General features: G+C 40.3%; 1 protein-coding gene across 6 annotated transcripts in view; it reads right to left on the bottom strand.

Moving 5' to 3' along the window:
* Positions 1-20,466, bottom strand: part of MTCL1 (microtubule crosslinking factor 1) — a 106,389-nt gene that overhangs the window by 19,628 nt on the left and 66,295 nt on the right. For 3 of the 6 annotated variants that reach the window (XM_072327722.1, XM_072327726.1, XM_072327725.1), the window contains 4 exons: positions 14,445-14,537; positions 11,429-11,659; positions 10,125-10,313; positions 3,397-3,564 (listed from right to left, as the gene is read on the bottom strand). In XM_072327722.1, the coding sequence (XP_072183823.1) occupies positions 3,397-3,564; positions 10,125-10,313; positions 11,429-11,659; positions 14,445-14,537 (681 nt within the window). The remainder of the gene's footprint in view (positions 1-3,396; positions 3,565-10,124; positions 10,314-11,428; positions 11,660-14,444; positions 14,538-20,466) is intronic. The other 3 variants (XM_072327728.1, XM_072327723.1, XM_072327727.1) reach the window with 1 other exon arrangement.

The raw sequence follows: 20,466 nt of genomic DNA, 5'->3' as shown, positions 1-20,466 counted from the left end.
CTAACATGCTAAGTTGACAGACATACAAAGGTCTGCAATAAATTCTTTAGCTAGCATGAAGATCAAAAATACTAAAAGCAAACCCATACATAAAACAAATGCTCTGTAGCAATAGAGTTTGCATGATTACCCTATAAAGCAAATTCCTTCTTCCATTTTTTTTTTTTAATCTAAAAGAAAAAATAAATAGCAAAATGTTGAACTCGACTTACATTCCTTATACCACTGACTTCTTAACCACCACTGAGCACATTCTCAGCCTTTCAGCTAACAAACAAGAAAGGTTGTGCTCCTGAGGCTGTGCTGCCTGAAAAGAGCAGGAAAGCCAATAAAGGCAAGGAGGCAAAAGAACGTGCTCCAGAAGAGCTATACCAGGAATGCCTGGCTGAACTGGAGTGCCTTGTCCAAGCTACGAAAACACTGTCAGTTATCTTGTGCCAAACCATTCATCTAGATCAGAACCCTGCTGCTTGCTCCATTTGAGAATATACTAAGTGCAAAGATAAGTCCAAACCCAAGGCAAACAAGAATGGTTTCATGCTTTTCTATGATTTGGGACACAAAACATTTCCCAGTTAGAGGTGATGCCATTACACTCAGAAGACGGTTCTCAGTATCTGGGGAAGGCAGAACAACGCTCCTGGAGAATCCTTCTGCCTCTGTGTTTATGACAAGGCTCACATCATGAAGGAAGGATTCATTGGTGGCTCCTTAGGATGAAGTCTAAGTCCTAAACCTGCTGACTGGTAAGGTGGCTGGACGCCTCTCCAATAGCTCCATGGCTTGTATTCCCCCTCTAGGATCCTGAAGCTTGATCACTGGTTCAAATCCTAGTGAGGGTCCATGTCCTTATGTGCCAGTTCTCAATACATGTGCTGGGTTTGTTCACAGTTCTGGAATTTTTCACTTCCACCAGCTAGGGGCTGACAATTATTGCAACTCCTTATTGCTCAGACTTATCAAGATTCCATACTGAGGAGCAATCTCATTATTTATCTTAATTATTTATCTTAATCTTACCTTAAAAACAATGCCTAAGAAGCCTTCTGCCAAATAAGATGTACATTCATTTCTGACAGCCAAGACTTTTACTTTAATGATATACACAGTGCTAAAGCACAAAAGCAGCAGGGAACAGTACATTATCAACTTATATATGCAGTGCTTTTGTAACAGAGGCATTTTCTTCCTTCCTTTTGCTCTTTCTTTCCTATACAGAGTTCAAGTATTAAAATGCAAAATCATTGTCAGTAACCATTAATTAGGAGGTGACTCTTGAGGAAAACTCTCTTGCTAATTGATCTACTGCTTCACAAAAAAAAAAAAAGGTGGAAAACAGTGGCAGTGCAGACAAAAGTGGAGACTAGAAAGGCTGTGATTTTCTATGGGTTAGTTAGGGGCTGGACAGCCCAGTAGCCCCCTGTAGTGGGAGTGCTGCACAGCCTGCTGCTTCATCACTGCCAATCAAAGTGACAGAATGACATCCTGCAAGGCCCTCCTACCCTCACACCATGGCAGTCTTGGCTGTTTAGCTAAAGCTGTTGTTAGTCCACATGTTGGCAAAGAACAGAAAAGTATGTTAGTGTGACTATATGTACGCTGTTTTAGGTGTTCTTTGCAAGCTCTTCCCATCTCGAACCTTCAATTTAACCAAGAGCAAAACAACCATATTTCGAATCTTAATCATTAGTTTGAGTCAATTCCATATTTATAATGTTTGTATTTTGTGTTTATGATATCACTAATTTTATGTTTAGTTTTTTTAATTGCTTCCTTGTAATTGTGGGCACATACAACAGACCTCAGCGGGATGTGCGTGCTGTTAGTGCTAATCCAACTGACACTCTTATGATTTATGTGCTCTCTCTTTGCTGCTTCACAAGGGATCTCTTTTTGCTGTGAAATATAAATGCAGCTTGGGGAATCTGCTGAGGAAGTCAGTTTTATGTCTCAAATATCGATCCGTTTGATTTTTTTCATTTGCTTGAAAAAAAATGGAAAAAAGTAACACAGCTCAGCAATTAGCATATGCTAGAGATTATTGCCAGTAGAGCAGTGAAGATGGCAAAGAGCCTGACAAAGCCACCAGAAGGAATGGTATAAATCTATCTTGTCCCTGGGCAGGAAGAGCAGCACTGTCCTGCTTGCCAAGCAGCAACCAAAATGGCAGCCAGCACTAAATCACTGATGCAAACAGAACATGCAAGCTTTAAATTGGCAGTTAACTCTCAAAGTAACATTCTCTAGGCTTTGTCCTTTGCCATCTCTAGTTTAAGGCAGAACTGTCAGCCATGCTTTATTCAGGGAGGAACAAAAAGATGGCGATTGTTTTTGTTTCTCTTTTCAAGCGACCCGCTCTCTGGAAATTAGCATGCACTAAGAAGATGATCTGAACTAAGAATTTAGGTCTACTGAGAGAAAACTGCTAAAATGAAAGCTTCTTTCTTCATTCTGGCAAACAAGTTCCAAGTACCTGTACAGAAAAATAAGTGCTCACATTTCAGCTCTGTGCGTCAGAGCAAGTCTCCAGACAATGCTGCGATGTTCAGTAAATCCTCCCAGATGCATCACCCTCTCAGCAGCAAATATTTTTATTATATCTGTCTTCTGCAGAGAAGCTCTGCAATTGCAAATCGTTTTCTCACGATCCGAACTTATTTTTTCTCCCACCCCTTCCTTCTTCAATATGGTAAATTAGAGCTCTTAAGCCACCAGCTTTGGAAATGAACCCTTGTGGATTTTTTGCTGACTTTTTTGTTGTTGTTTGTTTTTTGTTTCAGAAATTGTACAGCTTCTGTAAACATTAGTACACGGTACTGCAGCACCTCGCCCAGACTTTATATACATAGTTCTAATAGCAGCTTACAGCTAGAGCTCTCTCTCCAGCAGGGTACAACCCATCTCTAACAGTAGCTTTGACTGGCTGGTTTAACATTACAAAACTGATTTAATGCTTCAGAATTGTTAAATCACTCTTTTCTCTTATGCATCAAATTGCATCAAATACTGCAGCTCTTATGTGCCAAGGCACAGTGATGAGATAGTTGTCAACATGCCCACACCAAGACATTCTCTCTCCTATAAACGCCAATAAGTATGGACACCTGCAAGTCTCATTACTGTAGCTGATACATTACCAGCCAGCTGTTCTGAGAACATATAGCTAGAAGAGGCTTGGTTCCTTCATTTTTACTTACGCTACACAGTATCCACTAACAAGCACACATACTGGGACAACTGGAACCCAAGAGGCAACTCATGACTCAAAGCATTGCCCAGTCTTCAGGGGGCCTTTCAGGCACCAGGTTAAAATGAATAAATATAGCAGCTCTCCCGACTCTCAGAGTCATTAAGTGACTCCAGCATCCTTCCAGGGTGCTGGATGTGGGACAGTACCTGTTCCAGGTGGCACTTCAGCTCAGTCATTTCCACCTCCCATGCTGCCTTGTCCAGGGCGTACTGCTGCTGGAGCTTGTGACGCTCGCGCTCGTCATCCCGCAGCTCTGAGCGGAAGTCATCCAGCAGGCCCTTCACAGCACTCAGCAGCTTCCGATTCTCACTTGCCTGCCAGAACAAAGCAAAACATACGTTGGCATCAGATGCCTTCAGCCTCCGGTTTCATCTGTAAGAGGAAAAAATGCCTGCATGTCCATTGCAATAGCAATGCCTTCTGTGCCTATCTTTTCTCGCTATTCCTAATTCTGAAGCACCCATGCAAAGATATGAGTCACACTGAAAAAGGCTCTATGCACCTTTCTGGACTGAGGCCATCTCTAATAACGTTCTTTCAATACAATAATCTAAGACTAAGGTATCATTGCTGAGATTTGTCAGGTAGAGCTCATCTCATATATACACTCATGGCTGAGCATCAAATCTCAAGTATTTCCAAACAACAAAAAATGACTCACTTTTAAAGCCTTTTGCATTATCAGACAAAATTACACAGGGAAAAAAATGAGAGGCTTTGATTTGAGTATCTTTGCTAAGGCGTTTCACTAGTCTGCATTTCACACTTATCCTCAGTTCCAGGCAGCTACACACAGGTTAGCTCTGCAACAGTACCCACTCTGGTACCAAAGCCACAAATGCCAGGTAGGCTGCTTTCCCTCCCGCAGAACAAGATCAAAGCGCAGATCCCATTCACACTTCGTTGAGAATGCCTTGGTCACCTTTACAATGGTCTCTGCTCTGTTGCACTAGCCAAGAGCAAACAAGAGCCAAATTAAAAGTCTAGCTTAGTGATGACATCTGGTCTTGGCAAAAATATCGAAAGACACAGATGTACATGCATCCACACCTCTGTAAGTCTTTTTTCCCCTTAGTTTTGGCATAAATCTTCTGCAAATTCTCTGAAGATCTGCAAAAACTGTCATTTTTGTCTTTTTAAAAGATTCATTCTGGATCATTAAGCAAAAGGTACCCTCCACATTTTTTTTCACAGTAATTGAATTGAGTAATCGCAGCAAGAGAAAAGTGCAATATGATTTATTTATCCAAGATTTTAATCAAACGCTCCCAATGAACCTCTCAAAGACCAAGGAGTAGCCAGAGATTGTATCTGACAAGTTATTCTGAAAAGACTTTTAAGAACATTGTTATCGATTAGCAGGCACAGCATGAGCAAAAAAGTGGGAACGCTTACTCAACAAACTCAGCATTTAATCACCTAGTTCTAATGAACACCCTAACTTCCTTGGAAGAACCTAACTCAAATTAGCCGTCTCAATTCTTGTATTATAGTCCAATTCATTCTATTCTTAATTTGTTTTGTTCAAGTGGAGGCTTCCTGCAATTCCTCTTTTGTGGTGTGCCATGAAGTGTATACACACAGGGACTTTGTTGCAGGCAAATCTAATAAACAGAAGTACAAGAAAAGCTAAATAGGTTTTTAAGCATATCTTTTTTTCTCCCTTAGCCACAACACATACAACATTTTGTGCATACAACTAAGTTGATCTCATGTGCTGACCAGATTTTTTGACATCACTGACCCCACCTCACCCACTTCTGTAACCGCTAATGAGACGTGCCATGGAACCTTTTTTTGTTGTTCTTTAGGAAACAAACAAGCAAGCGTGCTCTGCTTTTTCCAAGTCATTTGGTTCATCAGCAAAAAAAAAGAAGCCAGACGCAGAGAAATGACTGCAGGTGCTCATTGACTGACGTATAATTTGTTTGGGCTAATGAAATGTGATGGTGTATAATGTGGGGTTTCATAAGAAACACACTCACAGAAGCAGAATTAATTCCATTAACATTTAATGCCAATTAGCAGTTTGCTACTATACAGCAGCAGTCTTCATCATGCATATAAGATCTCCTACTTTGCAATATGTAACGAGATTTTATGCTATAACCATGAATTCTCATTCTGATACCCAATTAAGGCTAGATTCTCCAAACATCTCAAGCCCGTTGTGTAGTAATCAGAATAAGAGCTCTTTTGAAGATTTGTCCTTCATGGCACAGTGGGAGCTGCTGGGTATTAAGTACTTCAAATTCCGGCCTCACTTGCTTTTGAATACCCTGACCCCACATGTTTATGAAGTACTTTTATTCAGAAGCCACATTCTGTGCTTTTGGTATGCTTTATTTGGCAAAGTAATCAAAAGGCTGCACAAGGGAAATGAGGCAGAAGAAAAATAAACCCAAATACAACTGAAGCAAGCTACATCCCTCATTCCCATGCATATATTTTTTTTTATCTTTAGAGTACTGCAGAATTAGGTTTAGCGAGGAAAGAAGTGATAGACTAGTACAGAGAGGTGCCAAAAGAGCCTCATTACGGGTTTGCAGCCTACTGGGATGAGGACAGGCATTATTTCTAGAGGTATTACATCAGTGTCACTGTTACGAAGATAAGTACCCCAGGTGCCCCCTGGGCTTGCTGGGATTTTAATTAACTTGCCAATAAATATCCAGTTTTGGTTACAAACTCCTAATTCCTGCAGAGATGTCTCTTTTGCATGGCTCTGTATTTACAATTTGAACTTGGAGAGTTCTGCGAGACTATTTTTCTGTTTTGCCCAACTAGAGTGTGCTGAGAGATGAAGTACTTCTGAGACAACGTGTTCTGAAATACAACATTTACATCTAGACATGTCTGAGATTTCTGCTGGTGAAACTGCCAAACAGCTTCTGCATAAGTCCCGTAGATACCAAACAAATATTGTTACAGTTTTCCTGTTCCTCCCAGAGATGTCATGCAAGCAGAAGAAATAGGGCATGACTGTAATTCCCTGGACAGGCTACTATGCAAATATCTGCCTCTGTAGTACTGACCAGTTACTGCAATTTCAAGCACAGAGGAATCTGAGTGACTCACAGCTGGTCTAGGACAGAAGAATTACAGAAGTCTTGTTGCCTCCACAGCCCAGAATTTATAGGTGAAGGGAACAACAGCTGAAAACAAGTAAAAGATTCACGTAGAAAACCTCTATTAAATCCCACAGTCTGGTATTACAAACTGTTTAGTAGAGCAGTCAATTAAAAACACAAAGTCAGGAGCCTAAACAACCAAACAAGGACTGTGTGTATAGTCAGAGATCACAGAATTGACTGGAATGGGCCTCTGGAGATCACCCAGCCCAGTTCCTTCTAAAGCTGTTCCCTACAGCAGGTAGAACAGGAGGGTGTCCAGGCAGGTTTTGAATATCTCCCTCTCTGGAGACCTCACAAGCTCTCTTGGCAGCTGTTTCAGCACTCTGTCACCCTCACACTGAAGAAGGCCATTCTCATGTTCAAACTGAACTTTTTTTGTTTTGGTTTGTGCTCTTTACCCCCTTGTTCAGTCACCATGTGCCACCAAAAAGAGCCTGGCCCTATCCAATTGACTCCAGCCTATTAGATATTTATTAGCACTGATAAAGGGCAAAAGTAAAGCTACATCTTGATGCAAATCATTCAGGTAGACTTAGGTCTTAATTACTGTTCCTCTGGGCTTTTCCTTAGCAATGATTTGAAAACAAATGCTGTGTGAGCAAAAAAAGATCTAACTGGGGATTTTCTTGACCATCCACCACCACCAATATACGGGTGTACTACTTTTTAATGCTTTTTCCACTGAAACACAAATGTATAAACTCTTCTTATTTCTTCCTTTAATTTACACATCCAACAGACATTTCACTCTTTCAGCTCAGCTGTACCAAAGCACTTGCTTTTCTGTAGCCAGTTCTCACTCACTGCTTTCTACACATGTTGAAATGCTCATTTACGGCAAGCCCATGACAAACCCAGATTAGCCTGCTTGACTTCTGGCCTTCACCAGACTTCCTTCGTGGCTCTTCAACCTTGCCATTTTCTTGCTTAACACTTTCTGCAGTGTGCCTCTGCTATCAGCTAAGGGACAGCACCACCTCCATGGGGAGCCACATAAATATCCTAGATGAGCAAGACATGTATTTTCCATCAAGCTGAGTACCACAAACCACAATAATATAAAATCAGTGACTGCTTTTTCAAGGTCTTGGGGTTTATAATTTTTCTCAGAGCAATTTCACTGTCCACACAGGGTAAGAAAGTCAAGCAACAGGAACAGAGGCTGAAAATACAAGCCATTAAATATTAACATTAAATGTTAAAAATAAGAATGGATTACCTCGAGTTACAGGAAGCCTTTTCTTTTTTTCTGACCTAGTCCTCTCAACTACTTCTAGGCTATTTCAAGATTTCCTTCCTAATGTGAAACAAGTATTGATGCATTTCATCTTGAAACTCACCAGGCAGAAGCAGCAACTTATGGCTCTCCTGGGCAGCGGCAGACCTTGGAGACTTCCAGCTTCTCCACTCACCCTGAGTTCCCCACATAACAGTGCTTACGCGACCTACAGAAAACCTCCAAATCCCTGAGTGTTTTTTTATTGCAGCCTGACCAAACAGCATTGTACTGGGAAGAGAGTGCTGCTGAGTCTGCCCTTCAGAAAGGATGTGCTCTTGGTCTTCTGACACTCTCAGAACTTTTGGACCTTAGATTACACAGGTGAAGTGGTTTCTTGCTCTAGTTTTGTTTAGGTAATGGATGTGTTAACAAGCTTGTAATTTGGGATCACATGAATTAAGCAGAGCTGCAATTCATAGGATAAAGCCTGTAATGTGTGTAGAGTAACATCCAGGTTTTGGAGGTGGGTGGGTGTGGGGAAGGTCCTGCACACAGGAGGTTTGCAGAGCAAAGTTGTCCACCATAGCAAGACAGACAATTCAAGCCCAAATGATACATAGGTGCTTGGGGAGAGTCTTGAGGGCATGGGAGGTGTGCACACAGTGACTCTTTGCCACCATCCTCTAGAAGGCACTTCCAATGTTTGAATCAGAATTAACGCACAGTAAGGCCTCCTATTTCTGTGCCAGAGTACAGTCATAATCCCTTCTTGCTGTTGACAAATAGAAGCCCTTTTTCACATGCTGCTGGACAGTAAATATAGTGTTTGTTCTGAAGGTTCAGCTCTCTACAATGTAGAGAGAATGAGCAAAACATGTCACAGTGCCTGAAATGGGAAATATTTAGCAATCTCCCTCACCTTGCACTACTGAAACACCACTTTTTCTCTTGGCTGGAAGGCAAGAAATCTATTTTACTTTCAGAAGTCCATTTAGATATCAAACACTACTCAATATCAAAAAGGGTAGTAAGATTTGGTCTGTTCTGATGGCTCATTCATTTAAGCAAGATGAGCTGGAACTGCTGCATTAGAGCATCTTGAAAAGCTTATTAAAATGAATTATATGAAATTCTGCTTCCCACTGCATTTAATGTTAAAGAAATGATTATTTCAAAGAGGACATAATTTATTTGTATGCTCTTGGAGCTGTCTTCAGCCTCTGCCAGAGAAGAGTGTGCCAAAAGGATTGGTCTTGCTAGCTGGCAAGTTATGTTCTGAATAACAGCTATGTCTGACCTCCCATAGGGCTAGTAACACTAGGTCTTTTCCAGATGCCACACTGATCAATTTACTATTACCTTGGTAGCACATATCACAGAAAATCTTAGCCAGAGAGTGGAAATGTCAGCTAAAACTATTAAAAGGGAAAGCAAGAGTATATAAATACAAAGTAGAATACGAAGCAGCATAAACACTGTTGTGTTTTTGTACATGAAGTTACACCTCAGATTACTGAGGTTGGTTGCAATGCAGCTTATGAATCTCAAAAGCACCAGGCTAACCTTACTAAAAGACAGAGATTTAATGTTTGCTGTGTATCTGTTAGACCATATAGACAATAAGTAAATAGATTGTATGTCGTCCTGAGAGTCTGGAGAATTCAAAACAGAGAACTGAAATGAAAAGACACCATCCTCAGAGCCTGCTGTGAGACCAGCAAAGTAACACAGCCATAGGGACACAAGCGAGTCTCACTGTGGACTGGGCTCCCAAGTCAGGGGCTGGGCAGGGAATGAGCATAAGGAATAAACCTTTAATACTTTTTTCATTAGATCTGCGTTCTGCACAGAGTTCTTGTTCCATTTGCCTTCTGATGGCAAAAATATAAGGGGTATATGAAGAACAGATAAAAGCCTTAACTTTGTCCCCTTTGTATGTGTACTGCTATTAGTAGGAATACTGGTATACTCAATGCAAAAAGCAAATAGCTGGCACATGTGGCACATGTAGGCAGGGCACCGGAGATGGCAAGGAAAAGTCAGCATGATTTGCTTTTAGTCATCTAAAAACAAGTCCAACTACAGGAAGGAACTTTTGCATTGCTTTCTCATCATCTCTAAGGAAAACATTAAATAAACATACTAGTTTCTTAAATAATTTAGAGGAAACAAAATCACCTCTACTCACTAAAAGCTTGACAGTAGAATACAATAGATGTGCTCAGAAAGAGGAGCATGTGAATTCTGCAAACCATCACATACTGATAGATGTTTCTGGGCAAACAGCCATAGGAGGAAATAAGATTTTTTCACTGATAGCATCTGCCAACAGGAGAACACTAATCGCATGACTCCTGATTAAATATAAATATAATGGACAAACTCCATTGTAATTGCTGCGCAGCTAGCAGTATTTCTACAAGTGTGATTTTACGTGACTTAGTACAGCAGCAGAAAAAGAATTCCCTTGGAACATATACATTTTCCATTCCTAGGACACATTATACAAACAGTATGGTACCTGCTTCTGCTGCTGCAGTAACTCCGCAGTCTGCAGCTGTGGTCCATGATCCACACTCTCCACAGTGGGATGCTGGGAGAAATCTGTCAGTGCAAACACAACATCCTCTTCCTCCTCCTCTCGCTCTGCATCATCCGCCTTCTGCTCAGACTGAATGCCAAATTCTGGGAGGGCTTCAAGATGCTCAATCTGAAATGCAAGAGATAGGACACAGCAACATCCTCTTTGCCAGTTACTTAGGTAGGCAGAAGTGCAGTATGGTGGATATCGTCTTCAATGTGTCAATGAAAAGCCATACAGGATACTGGTGGTATTGTAAAATGAAAATGCAGAGATTATGGAGTATCCTAATCTAGCACTTCATACTCTCTACTGTGTTAAGAAATCATTAGCAATCAGTAATGTCTGGAAATGGATTGATTATAAATTATCCAGTCAAAAACTCAAACAATAAAAAAAAATAAAAGATCTTCTGATACTAGAAGATGAGCTATTTTACACACAAGCAAATTAGTACTGCTGAAATAAAGTAGAACAGAGTTATTTCTAAATAAATACTCAGCCCTTGTTTCTGACTCATTACACCACAGCACCCTTTATATAGAATACGAAACAGTGGAGCTACTCCTACTAGAATATAGCAGCACCTTTTCCACAGCTCACTTTCTGCCATCAAAACCCTGCTAATATGTGCCAGCTTTGGGATTCCAGGTTGTTAATTTAGTCTCTACTTGGAAAATTACATTGATGACTACTAGCTTACTGCTGCTGATGGTGATAGACGCGTGTATGAAGAAAGGGAACAAACAAGAATGATTCACCATGAGTTCCCACAAGACTATAATTCTCTTGCCAACATGAAAACAGAGCTTCCCTCCATCTGCATTATTGAGGCTTTATAGGGAAGACATTGCACACAATGATGAAAATGATAGCACTCAACCCATCTAAACAGATTTGACTCCATCATCTCACTAAAATATTTTTTCTGTCCAGAAATTATTCAGAATTATTATCCTAAAAACCTAATTAAATCTTCACTTACTATGGGAGATTTTTTTAAGGCCAAATGTTTGTACTAATTAAGGGTTTAGATTTAAAGATAGGCGATGTGTAACACAGAGATAAATGCAATGCAAAATATCCTCCAGCACAAGCTGGTAATAAGAAAAAAACCTTTGTGTTTTATTTGAATCCTCTTAAAATCTAAGTTTATGTACAGTTGGTGAGCATGTTTAAAATCTACAGTTAAAGAAGGAACATCCAATGCAATTTCATTGGGTTAGTGGTGGTGGGCCAGTTACCTCTAGTATGTCCTCCCCATCGTCCTCCATTCTCTTGCCTTGCCGCCAGTGTTTCAGTAGCCACTTCAGTTTGACATACACAAGGAAGGTGTCCTGCTTGAAATGCCTGAGTTCTTGCTGCAGCAAACTCTTCTCCTGGCTCCAAGTCTTTTCTTCCAGTTTGTTCTGTAAAGTCAAGCTCTGCACTTCCAAATCTTTCCTCCTCAGGGTCTGCATATGCTCCTCTTCCAGCTTTAATGGAACAACAGACACCGTGTCAATGTGCTGGGGGTCTCCAGGATTTGGATTTTGTTGGCCAAAACAAATTGAAATATCTAAATTTCATCAGCCTTTAATAGTTATTCAGTTTGGCTCAACTGCTCCTCAGCAGTTATGACTGTCATGCTGAGAAAATGAGGGGACAGCAGCCAATAAAATTAGCTTAGATAACCATATCTAAGTAACGTGCTGTGAAACTGGACAGTTTGTTTACTCTAAGAATGCAAGAGAATTCTGCTTTTCTTAAATGTTTCATACCCATCAAATTTTCTTCCCTCTTTTGATTGTATCCCTGCAGTACATTCCCGGAACAGGCACCACTCTAAGTGCTACATACATCACATCTGCTAAATGTATTTGAAGCTATTTCTAGGTGGGACTGCAATTGCCCTTCAGACAACCTGAAATATTATCCTAATCTCCTTGGCCACAGATTCATCCCTTCCTTTGTGAATACATCTCCTTCTCCTTCAAGAAGGGCAGTACTCCCCATAGACCTGCATCCAGTATCTCAGATACAGCTAATGGTCCTTGTCCTTCGCTTCTCATAGTTCATACTCAGACATCTCTGAACCTAGAAAACAAATACTTCTAGGTCAGGGACACAGGCAGAAACTGAAGAGACAGCAATAGGCTGCAACTTGGCCTTCAGTATGTCTCAGTTTCAGTACCAGAAGCACAAGGAAAAGATCACTGTTCAAAGCTAACATATTACATCTCGCTCAACACAAGCCAATCTGAAACGATATTCTTTCAATGTGACTTCTCCCTCAATACATCAGAATCAAACCATTGCATGTCATTGGCCCCATAACACTGCTTACAGATGCCAGTTTCTACAAGTTTCCACTTTGCTGAAGAGCTTTTCCCTTGCCTGACCAGGTCCATAGATGAAAACTGTGAAAGCCAAAGTGAACTAATAACCATAATGATTTAAGTAACATACCCTGCAAGAAACAACACATGAGGATAAAGAATGCTTCATGGATTCTTCTTCTGCAGCCCCTAGCTCTTAGTACTGCTAACAAATACATGTTTGGTTTTCATGGCAACCTTCAGGTGCTACTGTTCCATACCAGACTGTTTACTAAGGACTCTCCTGCCCTTATGCACTCTGTTACAACATCTACACAACTATGCATTAATACATCCATAACATTGATCCAGATGATTTGGAAGACTTTATAACAAAAATTGATAAATAAATAATTCCTTAAGGAACGATAAGGCTTGTAAAAATATTCCTGATTAAATCATTCACAGCTGTTACTAACTCATATGGATTTAAAATGCCTCTTAAAAGTAGTCTGAAACAATATTAGATAAAATGGCCCAAAAAACATACATGCAACTCCTGATGACACTCATGGGAACAGTACACTGCTACCACACACCAGTGTAATGTTATTAATGACTGCAAGAAAAAAAGTGAGTGAAAAATGAGTTCTGTCTTTTGTATTTAAATTTTAAGGGAATAAATGAACAGATTTTGTGCTGATGCAGATCCTTCCAGCAAATGAAGCTGTGGTTAAATACAGCAAAGATCTATGAGTCATTTCCACCAGAAGTCCTGGAAGATGATTTAAAATAAATAAATAAATAAGGAGTATTATCAACAGGATGGCCATAATCTGGAGAAAAAAAAAAAATAAAGAATCCAGGAGATACTTCTATTATTCTATTTCTATTAGCAGAAAGCATGAATGGTTATCTTTGATTTTGCTGCATTTCTCATTGTTTCTACTAGCTGTTATGATCTAAATCCATGTAGTCACAGATTCTCACAGAAAGTCCTAATGGAGATAGCAGAATATTTTTGTACTTTTCCAATGGATACCTACTGCAAAAGAAAATAAATTTGAGCATACATGGCTGTGGCAACTAGGAAGGAAATCAATTTTGAAGGGTTGCCTTCAAAAGCCTCCACGAAGAAGCTCCTATTGAGATCAACCGAAAATTAAAGCTACTTATGAAAAATAAGATATGCCACTTGGGCATAATGAGATTAGCTGGCACAAGGATAAATACTTAACATTATGCAGCAATTGTGCTGAATTTAGTCTGAGTAAATTTGAAAAGAAAACTTCTCTTAAGAGCCAAACAGCCTACAAAAATGAGTAACATTTGTTTGCTTTTGCTTTAGGAGCTAGAGATCACAAAAGGATTAGCTCATATGTTCCAGCCTTCAAAAAAAGGAGGGAAACCCATATAACAAAACATGATTTGTTCACCAATTACAAATAAGAGGTTAGAAACATGGGGCACTGAGGGATACAAAAGATCCCATTTTGTGTCACAGTTACTAAAGTACAACAACTCCTCCAGCTTCACAGAAAAGCTGTTTTTCCTTTGGACTAGGAGGGGTCTGAATAACGCACAGAACCCAACATGCCCCCAGAGATCAAACGTACCCTTCATGTCCTCACAGAGAGCTCATAGGGCTGATATAACCTCTTCTGCACTATTCCATATCCCTGCCTCAACTTCCACTCCTCTGTTGAGGAGGCCACCTAGCAGGGTACCCCCTTACAGCTCAAGTTTGGCTATGGACTCTTTCTAACACAGTCAACACACAGGAAGACAAAACTCCTCTTCAACAATTGGAGAAACCAGACTCAAATTAGCAAAACAAGTTTGTGCTTGCATTTCCCCAGCTTCCAAGCTCTCCCAGGGAGCTCAACAAGGCTCCACCAGGACAGCATGGTCCACACCACACATCATGGCTACACATCTCCCAGCAGCCGGGTTTCGTATTTACCTGAATGATCTTTTCTGTAAACTTTTCTTGCTCCTCCTGGTGAAGTCTTGTCTCCTGCTCAAGCTGAGCCTGAAGCTCCTGTATCGATACACTCTGTACAGGTAAAACATGGGAACCCCTCAGCTGATCAGCAGGACAAAGGGATGGGTTTAGTGGAAAATGGGTTTTGGTTGTGGAAAAAAAAGGAAAAAAGAGAAGAACCGGAGGACAGACATCCGCACGACTTATGGTTATCAACAGTTAAAACCAAAGCACAGTGTGCAAATAAAGAGCAGTGTCCTAAGTATGTGTGGAAACGTCCTGTGTGGCTTCCTACAAAGGCTGAAACCATAATGTTGGTGCCACCTGTAGCATTCCTTCCTTTAGGCCTCTGCTCCAGGACAGCACAAGGAAGTGAAATAGCTCACCATGAATGCCATCTGCCAGACCAGCTCATATTTGCAGGATTCCACATTTGGAAGCATATATTACTACGATAATCAGAGCTGTTGAATTTTAACATCTCTGCAGAAGATGTATCTAACGTACACATTTTGTACCGTATTCATTTGCAGTACTTCTGATTAGACAGTTAATGGGATAGCATTTACTAAAGCAATTGAGCATATGAAGTTCTTTTCTTCAGACACAGAACAGCTCCCTGCACAAGTCGACTTAATTTCTGCAATTTTTGCTCCACAAATGTCATGGTGACAAGTTAGGTGAGCCTGAGATGTGACCGTTCTGCTTAAGGATCTCTCTTTTAGGTCAAACGCTTTTTTAATCTTGGTGATTTCAATTTTACTTTGAATATAAATTTGGCACTCCCATCCACTTTGCTCCTGACAGTTACTTAATTCAAAAATAAAGACCCAAGAAGGTAGAGTCACAGACCTTGCTATTTCTGCTGCACCAATTAATCATGTGGTACTTGGATTCCTGATCAGCACTTTCTGTGTCCTCCATTTTGTCTCTATCGCTTTGGATGCTTTGCCTGCATTGGCGTGCAGCTCATCCAGGCTCTCTGCACGCACCCGCAGTGCCACCAAAAAAAAATCTCTGCCACCAAACACCTGCTCCTCTGAGTGAAGACACACTCAGAGAAGAGATCCCCTCGGGCTACAAAGCACAATTGCAAATTCTCTGCTGGCCAGTGTCCAGCAGGCTGCAACCTCAGCAGCTGCAAGGCCTTAAAGCTGGCTGTAAGACCACTCTCAGAGGCTGAATTATCCCCCTCCAGCACCGTGTCCCTTCTCCTCTCAATTCTTGAAGAGCAAATTCAGCCACTGCTGCTGTGGCAGCCCTACGGGGCAGTTTTGATTATTCTAAAAGTATTTGTCTGCAGAGCAGATGTTCCTCTACTGCTCTAGGGAAGAAACTCTTCTATGCTGAGGAACAGAAGTCACTTACGTTTACTTTCTGAGCCCTCTCAGTTCCTTCTCCACTGGACAATTGACGTAGTGCCTGATTTAGTGGTTGGTAACCCCACCCAGGGCAGAGAGCTGGAACTGAATGATCTCGGAGCTCACTTCCAACCCAAGCCTTCTATGATACCCACATTGACTTGTGCATGTCTGTGTTGTATGTGAAGAAGTGACACTATCAGCATTTGAAGAGTCACCAGAAGGTGACCTAGAGCGAGCTGACACGTTAACGGTCTCGTCCACTTGCTAGGTACATGGTAAACAAGAACCAGCGTACCTAGTTAATTCAGGTGTAACTTTATAAATGTGTGTTCCTTCTTTCTGTGAATTCCAAATCAGTTAGAACTGTGCCAAGCCTATCGGACAGAAACAGAAGACACGGCAACTCCCTCCCATGGGTAATATTCATGTAAGAATACCTTATAGTATGCTTCAAGAAATGAAGACAACACAATTCTTGTAAAAACTCATATGTTGTTAATTTAGAATATAGATGAAGTATAACTGATCTTAGTGTGACTTTCTCTGCAGTCATAGGACTACATATTTTGGCAGCTAGAAAGGTAATTTGTCTTTGGACTCCTGAAATTAGAAACTGAATCAGCAGCAAGAGCTTTTACTGTGAAGATTGCAAAACCATGACAGAAGGTAAGGTTTGACTTGTTCACTATTCACATTTGTGTTCTCTAATGAATAGCCATTTGCTACAAGATCACTAGGATTATATGATAGCATCTGAAATTACCAGGAAGAGATTAAATGCATCATAAAGGCAAATACACTATTACATGCACACCTAAGAGTGTAAATCCTTTTACAATTGCTTTACCCGTTTAAGTATATTTTTATGAGTGGTAAATGTGTTGAAAAGCAGTTAATGCATGACTGCAGAGCTGCACAACATTCTTCTTCCAGCGCAACCAGAGGGCTCTTCATAGCCTATCATTTCGCATAATGTCATGTCTATTAGAAGCAGTAGAATTAGTACTGCTCAAGTCAAGGGAGATAAGGCTGCTTAAGGGCCTAATGGATTACTGCTAAATGTCTGGATAATAAATGAAGGATACATAAAAATGCATCAAGTGGTATTTGCATATGCAGCTCAGGCACCTGACAGTGCATTGGTAGATGCTTTTATGCTCCATATAATCAGCCGGGTGCAGCCTGTGGCACAACTGTAGCTTTGTTTTGTTTTGGAAAACAGCGCTGCTACAAAATCAACACAGAAGTTGATATCCTGCTGACTTCCATTCTTTGTCTCCTTTTTCACTGTAATGAGCGTGCTACAGGAGGAATAGAAAACACCCTGAATGTGAGGGCCACCACACAACACACTGACACCACAGTAGCAGACACAAACTCGCTACAAGACACAGAAACACACTACAGTAGGAACTACAGACTAACACTATTCCATCACGGGGCCACAGATACACTTGCACTTCATCTGCAGATCCACAACAACCAAAAGTTTTCCAATAAAACCCAGTTATCACTTTTCCACGCCTACTTCTGCCCCTGTCATCCCAGACAGATGGAACAAAGTCCTTCTGCTAAGCCATCTTGTCTCACCTGGTATTTCTCCAGAACAAGCTAATCAATGCTGCTGTCTTTACCACATGAGGACATTCAAGGTCAATCCATGGTTTGGGGGTCATCACCACAGCCCATTCCACCAACACCTTTCTGCATCTCTTGGCAAGCTGAAGGCTTTTCAAGCTACTTTCTGGCTCATACATTCCACGTTTCCACTGACTGGTTTACTACGATTACCATGAGGTATGGCCTGGTTTTATTTGTATGATCTCACTATTTTAGCATATCTAATTCAAACCTCTGTTCGTCTCTGAATGGAATTATATGCAGCAACCATGAACACTGGATTTCACAAAATCATTCTTTGAGATGATTCTTCAAAATGGATGTAGCACCTTAAGGCCTGGGGAGGCAGGGTAGAAAGCTGCTCGGCAGTATTTGTGTACAACTGCAAGGAAGACTGAAGAACATTTTATGCTGCTCACCTGCTGCCATCTTACAATGCCTTAGACCACACAGTCCAAAAAGGACTACTTTTTTTACACTTTACAGCTAATCACTGCTTGCGTACAATGAAGCAGACTTGATAGGAACTTCCAGTGCCTTTCGTGTTACTTTTGACATGCAATACACATCTAACTGAATCTTCAGAGGCTACTTCTGAAGATGTACTCTTATCCTCCTCCATTTAAAAATATATGATCTATATTCCATTTGCAAGTGCACAACAGGAATTGCATGGTTATTTCTCTGTGCTTATATGAACAGTCTGGTTCTATGAAACACAAAACCACTTTGCTCTCAGTCTTTGTAAATCCACCTCATTGTATGGATAGTATACAGACTTCAGTTAAGGCCTAGATATCCAGATTTACATCATAAAGGGTCTTTTAAGTCATTATATGGTCAATCTTTAGGGAACACTGCATAGCAAGAAAGAACACAATTCATCAAAGTAAATTATTCTTGCTGCCCCTAATCTTGGTGGGAAGGAGTACAGTCAGCTCCAGCTTGTCTGTCTTCTTCCCATGACTTTCAATTGGAGAAACAGTGGATACTAAGAAATGCCATTTTCTATATACTCTGGTGCCTATGTTTTATTTATTTATTTTATTTTATTTATTTATTTATTTTTTCTTTTCCTTTCTGGAAAAACAAAATCTTAAATTAGGGCAGAAGAAAAGGATGTGCAAATTTGCAGTGCACATCTGGGAGCTCCTATGAAAGCCACCCAGCTGAGGAGCTCTCAAGGGGAATTAGGAAAGCTGCACGGAAGGAATACAGTCACTACAACCATCTAGAAATAGAATATCCAAGATACAGATCAAAATTCTCACATGTCCAAAATGGATCCATACTGAAGATTTGATACAAAGCAAGTGATAAAGTGAACTTGCCTAACTTGAACATCACTGTATCTGACTGGTTCACACTTAATCCAGAAATTAATTCACAGTAATAGAGCTGCTTCATATTTTTTATGAGGACAACAGGTAAGAAAAATGGATGGGCAGATTAAGAATAGCCTAGAAGAAATTATTGCTCAGTTTGAATTCTTCTCATCTACTACTAGATCTTATGGAAAACTTTCTTCTGGAGACATGCTCTCATCTTTCCTGCCATACCTGCTTTTATTCTAATTCTCTGGTGACAAATTGCTCCTTTTAAGTTAACTCAAATCAGTGATTCTTCTCCTGTAGAATTTGAGGAACTGAAATTTTGTACATACAAAGAAATTTGTGAGTTCTTAAAGGCTGTGCATGAAAATAATCACAGAATCCAAATGTAAATTACAAAGATGAGTACTTTTGCCTTAGGTGATACACACGCAGGTAAGTGCAGAAACTATACCCTGTCACTGAATAATCAGAATTTGCTAGGAAATGCAGCTCAATTTCAGAACATCTGGTATCAAACACTGCAATAAGATGCATTTGATCCTTTGAAAGAATGATTTTTTTTTTCTTCTCTAGAATGTCTTATTATCTCGGAATAAATATGAGAACTCTGCAGCCTGCTTCAAGGAAGCTGCATTTTTTTAATAGCCATTCCACTGGTTAAAAGGGTAAAATTCACCAAATGAAAAATTACTTGTTGTATTTTATACTGGCTTTTACACCTTGCCATATTAATCATTTGATTTGTACCAGGCATTTACTCCACAATGCCGACTCTTGCCTGATCCCTCGCCATTCTTTGGGTGGTGAAGAATGGTTTCCCCCTCCCACCATAACTTTGCTCTTCTAAAAATCATGAATAATGGATTGAACATCCACCCCAATGGGCTCCAGCCTCCTGCAACAGCAGCTGAACAGCTTGTTTCAGCAAGGAAACAAAGCCCTGCTCTTAAGGCAATTTCAAGACATAATTTCCTTTGGACTATGACTCTAACCTACCTCTTTAATATGCAAATACATTCTAATAATACTGTTGCACTAACAACTGCAGCATGAAGACCAAAGGCAGATGTTTACAGTTAGGCTACAGGGTAGTTTCAAGCAGAAGTCAGTTTGCATTTATTCTTAATCAAACAATTAGGCTCCTGTGATGCTTATTTTCAAAAGCAGGGAAAATAGCTAAATGGAAGCTGCTCAGCATTGCTTGGGACATTTTCAATTTAAAATTCATTTTGGAAAAGAAGGTTTTGCTTGCTAATAAAGAAATCATTTGCCTAAGTGAAATGAAATGCCTTCTCATGCTGAAAGTTCATACACAGAAATAAGATCATCAATCAATATGACTCACTGGACAACGTGATCATTTCACAAACTAAAGCAGATAGTAGTTTACATGTGGGAATGGGAAGGTTTGAGTCTCCAATTGAAATGTCTGTGGTAATAAAAAAAAAAACAACCCTTTGGCATTTGAAAATTATTTTTTTCCCTTTTATCTGGCATAAAAGATAGTAGGGTTTTTTTGCTAATGCAGCACACGCTAATAAAAAAGAATTGGACTGATAATATTCAAGATTATTTGGAGGAATCTTCTGCTTCAGTTAGCGTTAACTATTAAAGACTACAGGATTTCTAGTGGCTGTCCACCCACTGAAAAGTTTCAGTATAAAGCAGTGCAGGGTTCTTTGT

Source organism: Excalfactoria chinensis, chromosome 2 (genome assembly GCF_039878825.1).
Source record: "Excalfactoria chinensis isolate bCotChi1 chromosome 2, bCotChi1.hap2, whole genome shotgun sequence".
NCBI lineage: Eukaryota > Metazoa > Chordata > Aves > Galliformes > Phasianidae > Excalfactoria > Excalfactoria chinensis.
This window is presented reverse-complemented; position numbering and strand designations above follow the sequence as displayed.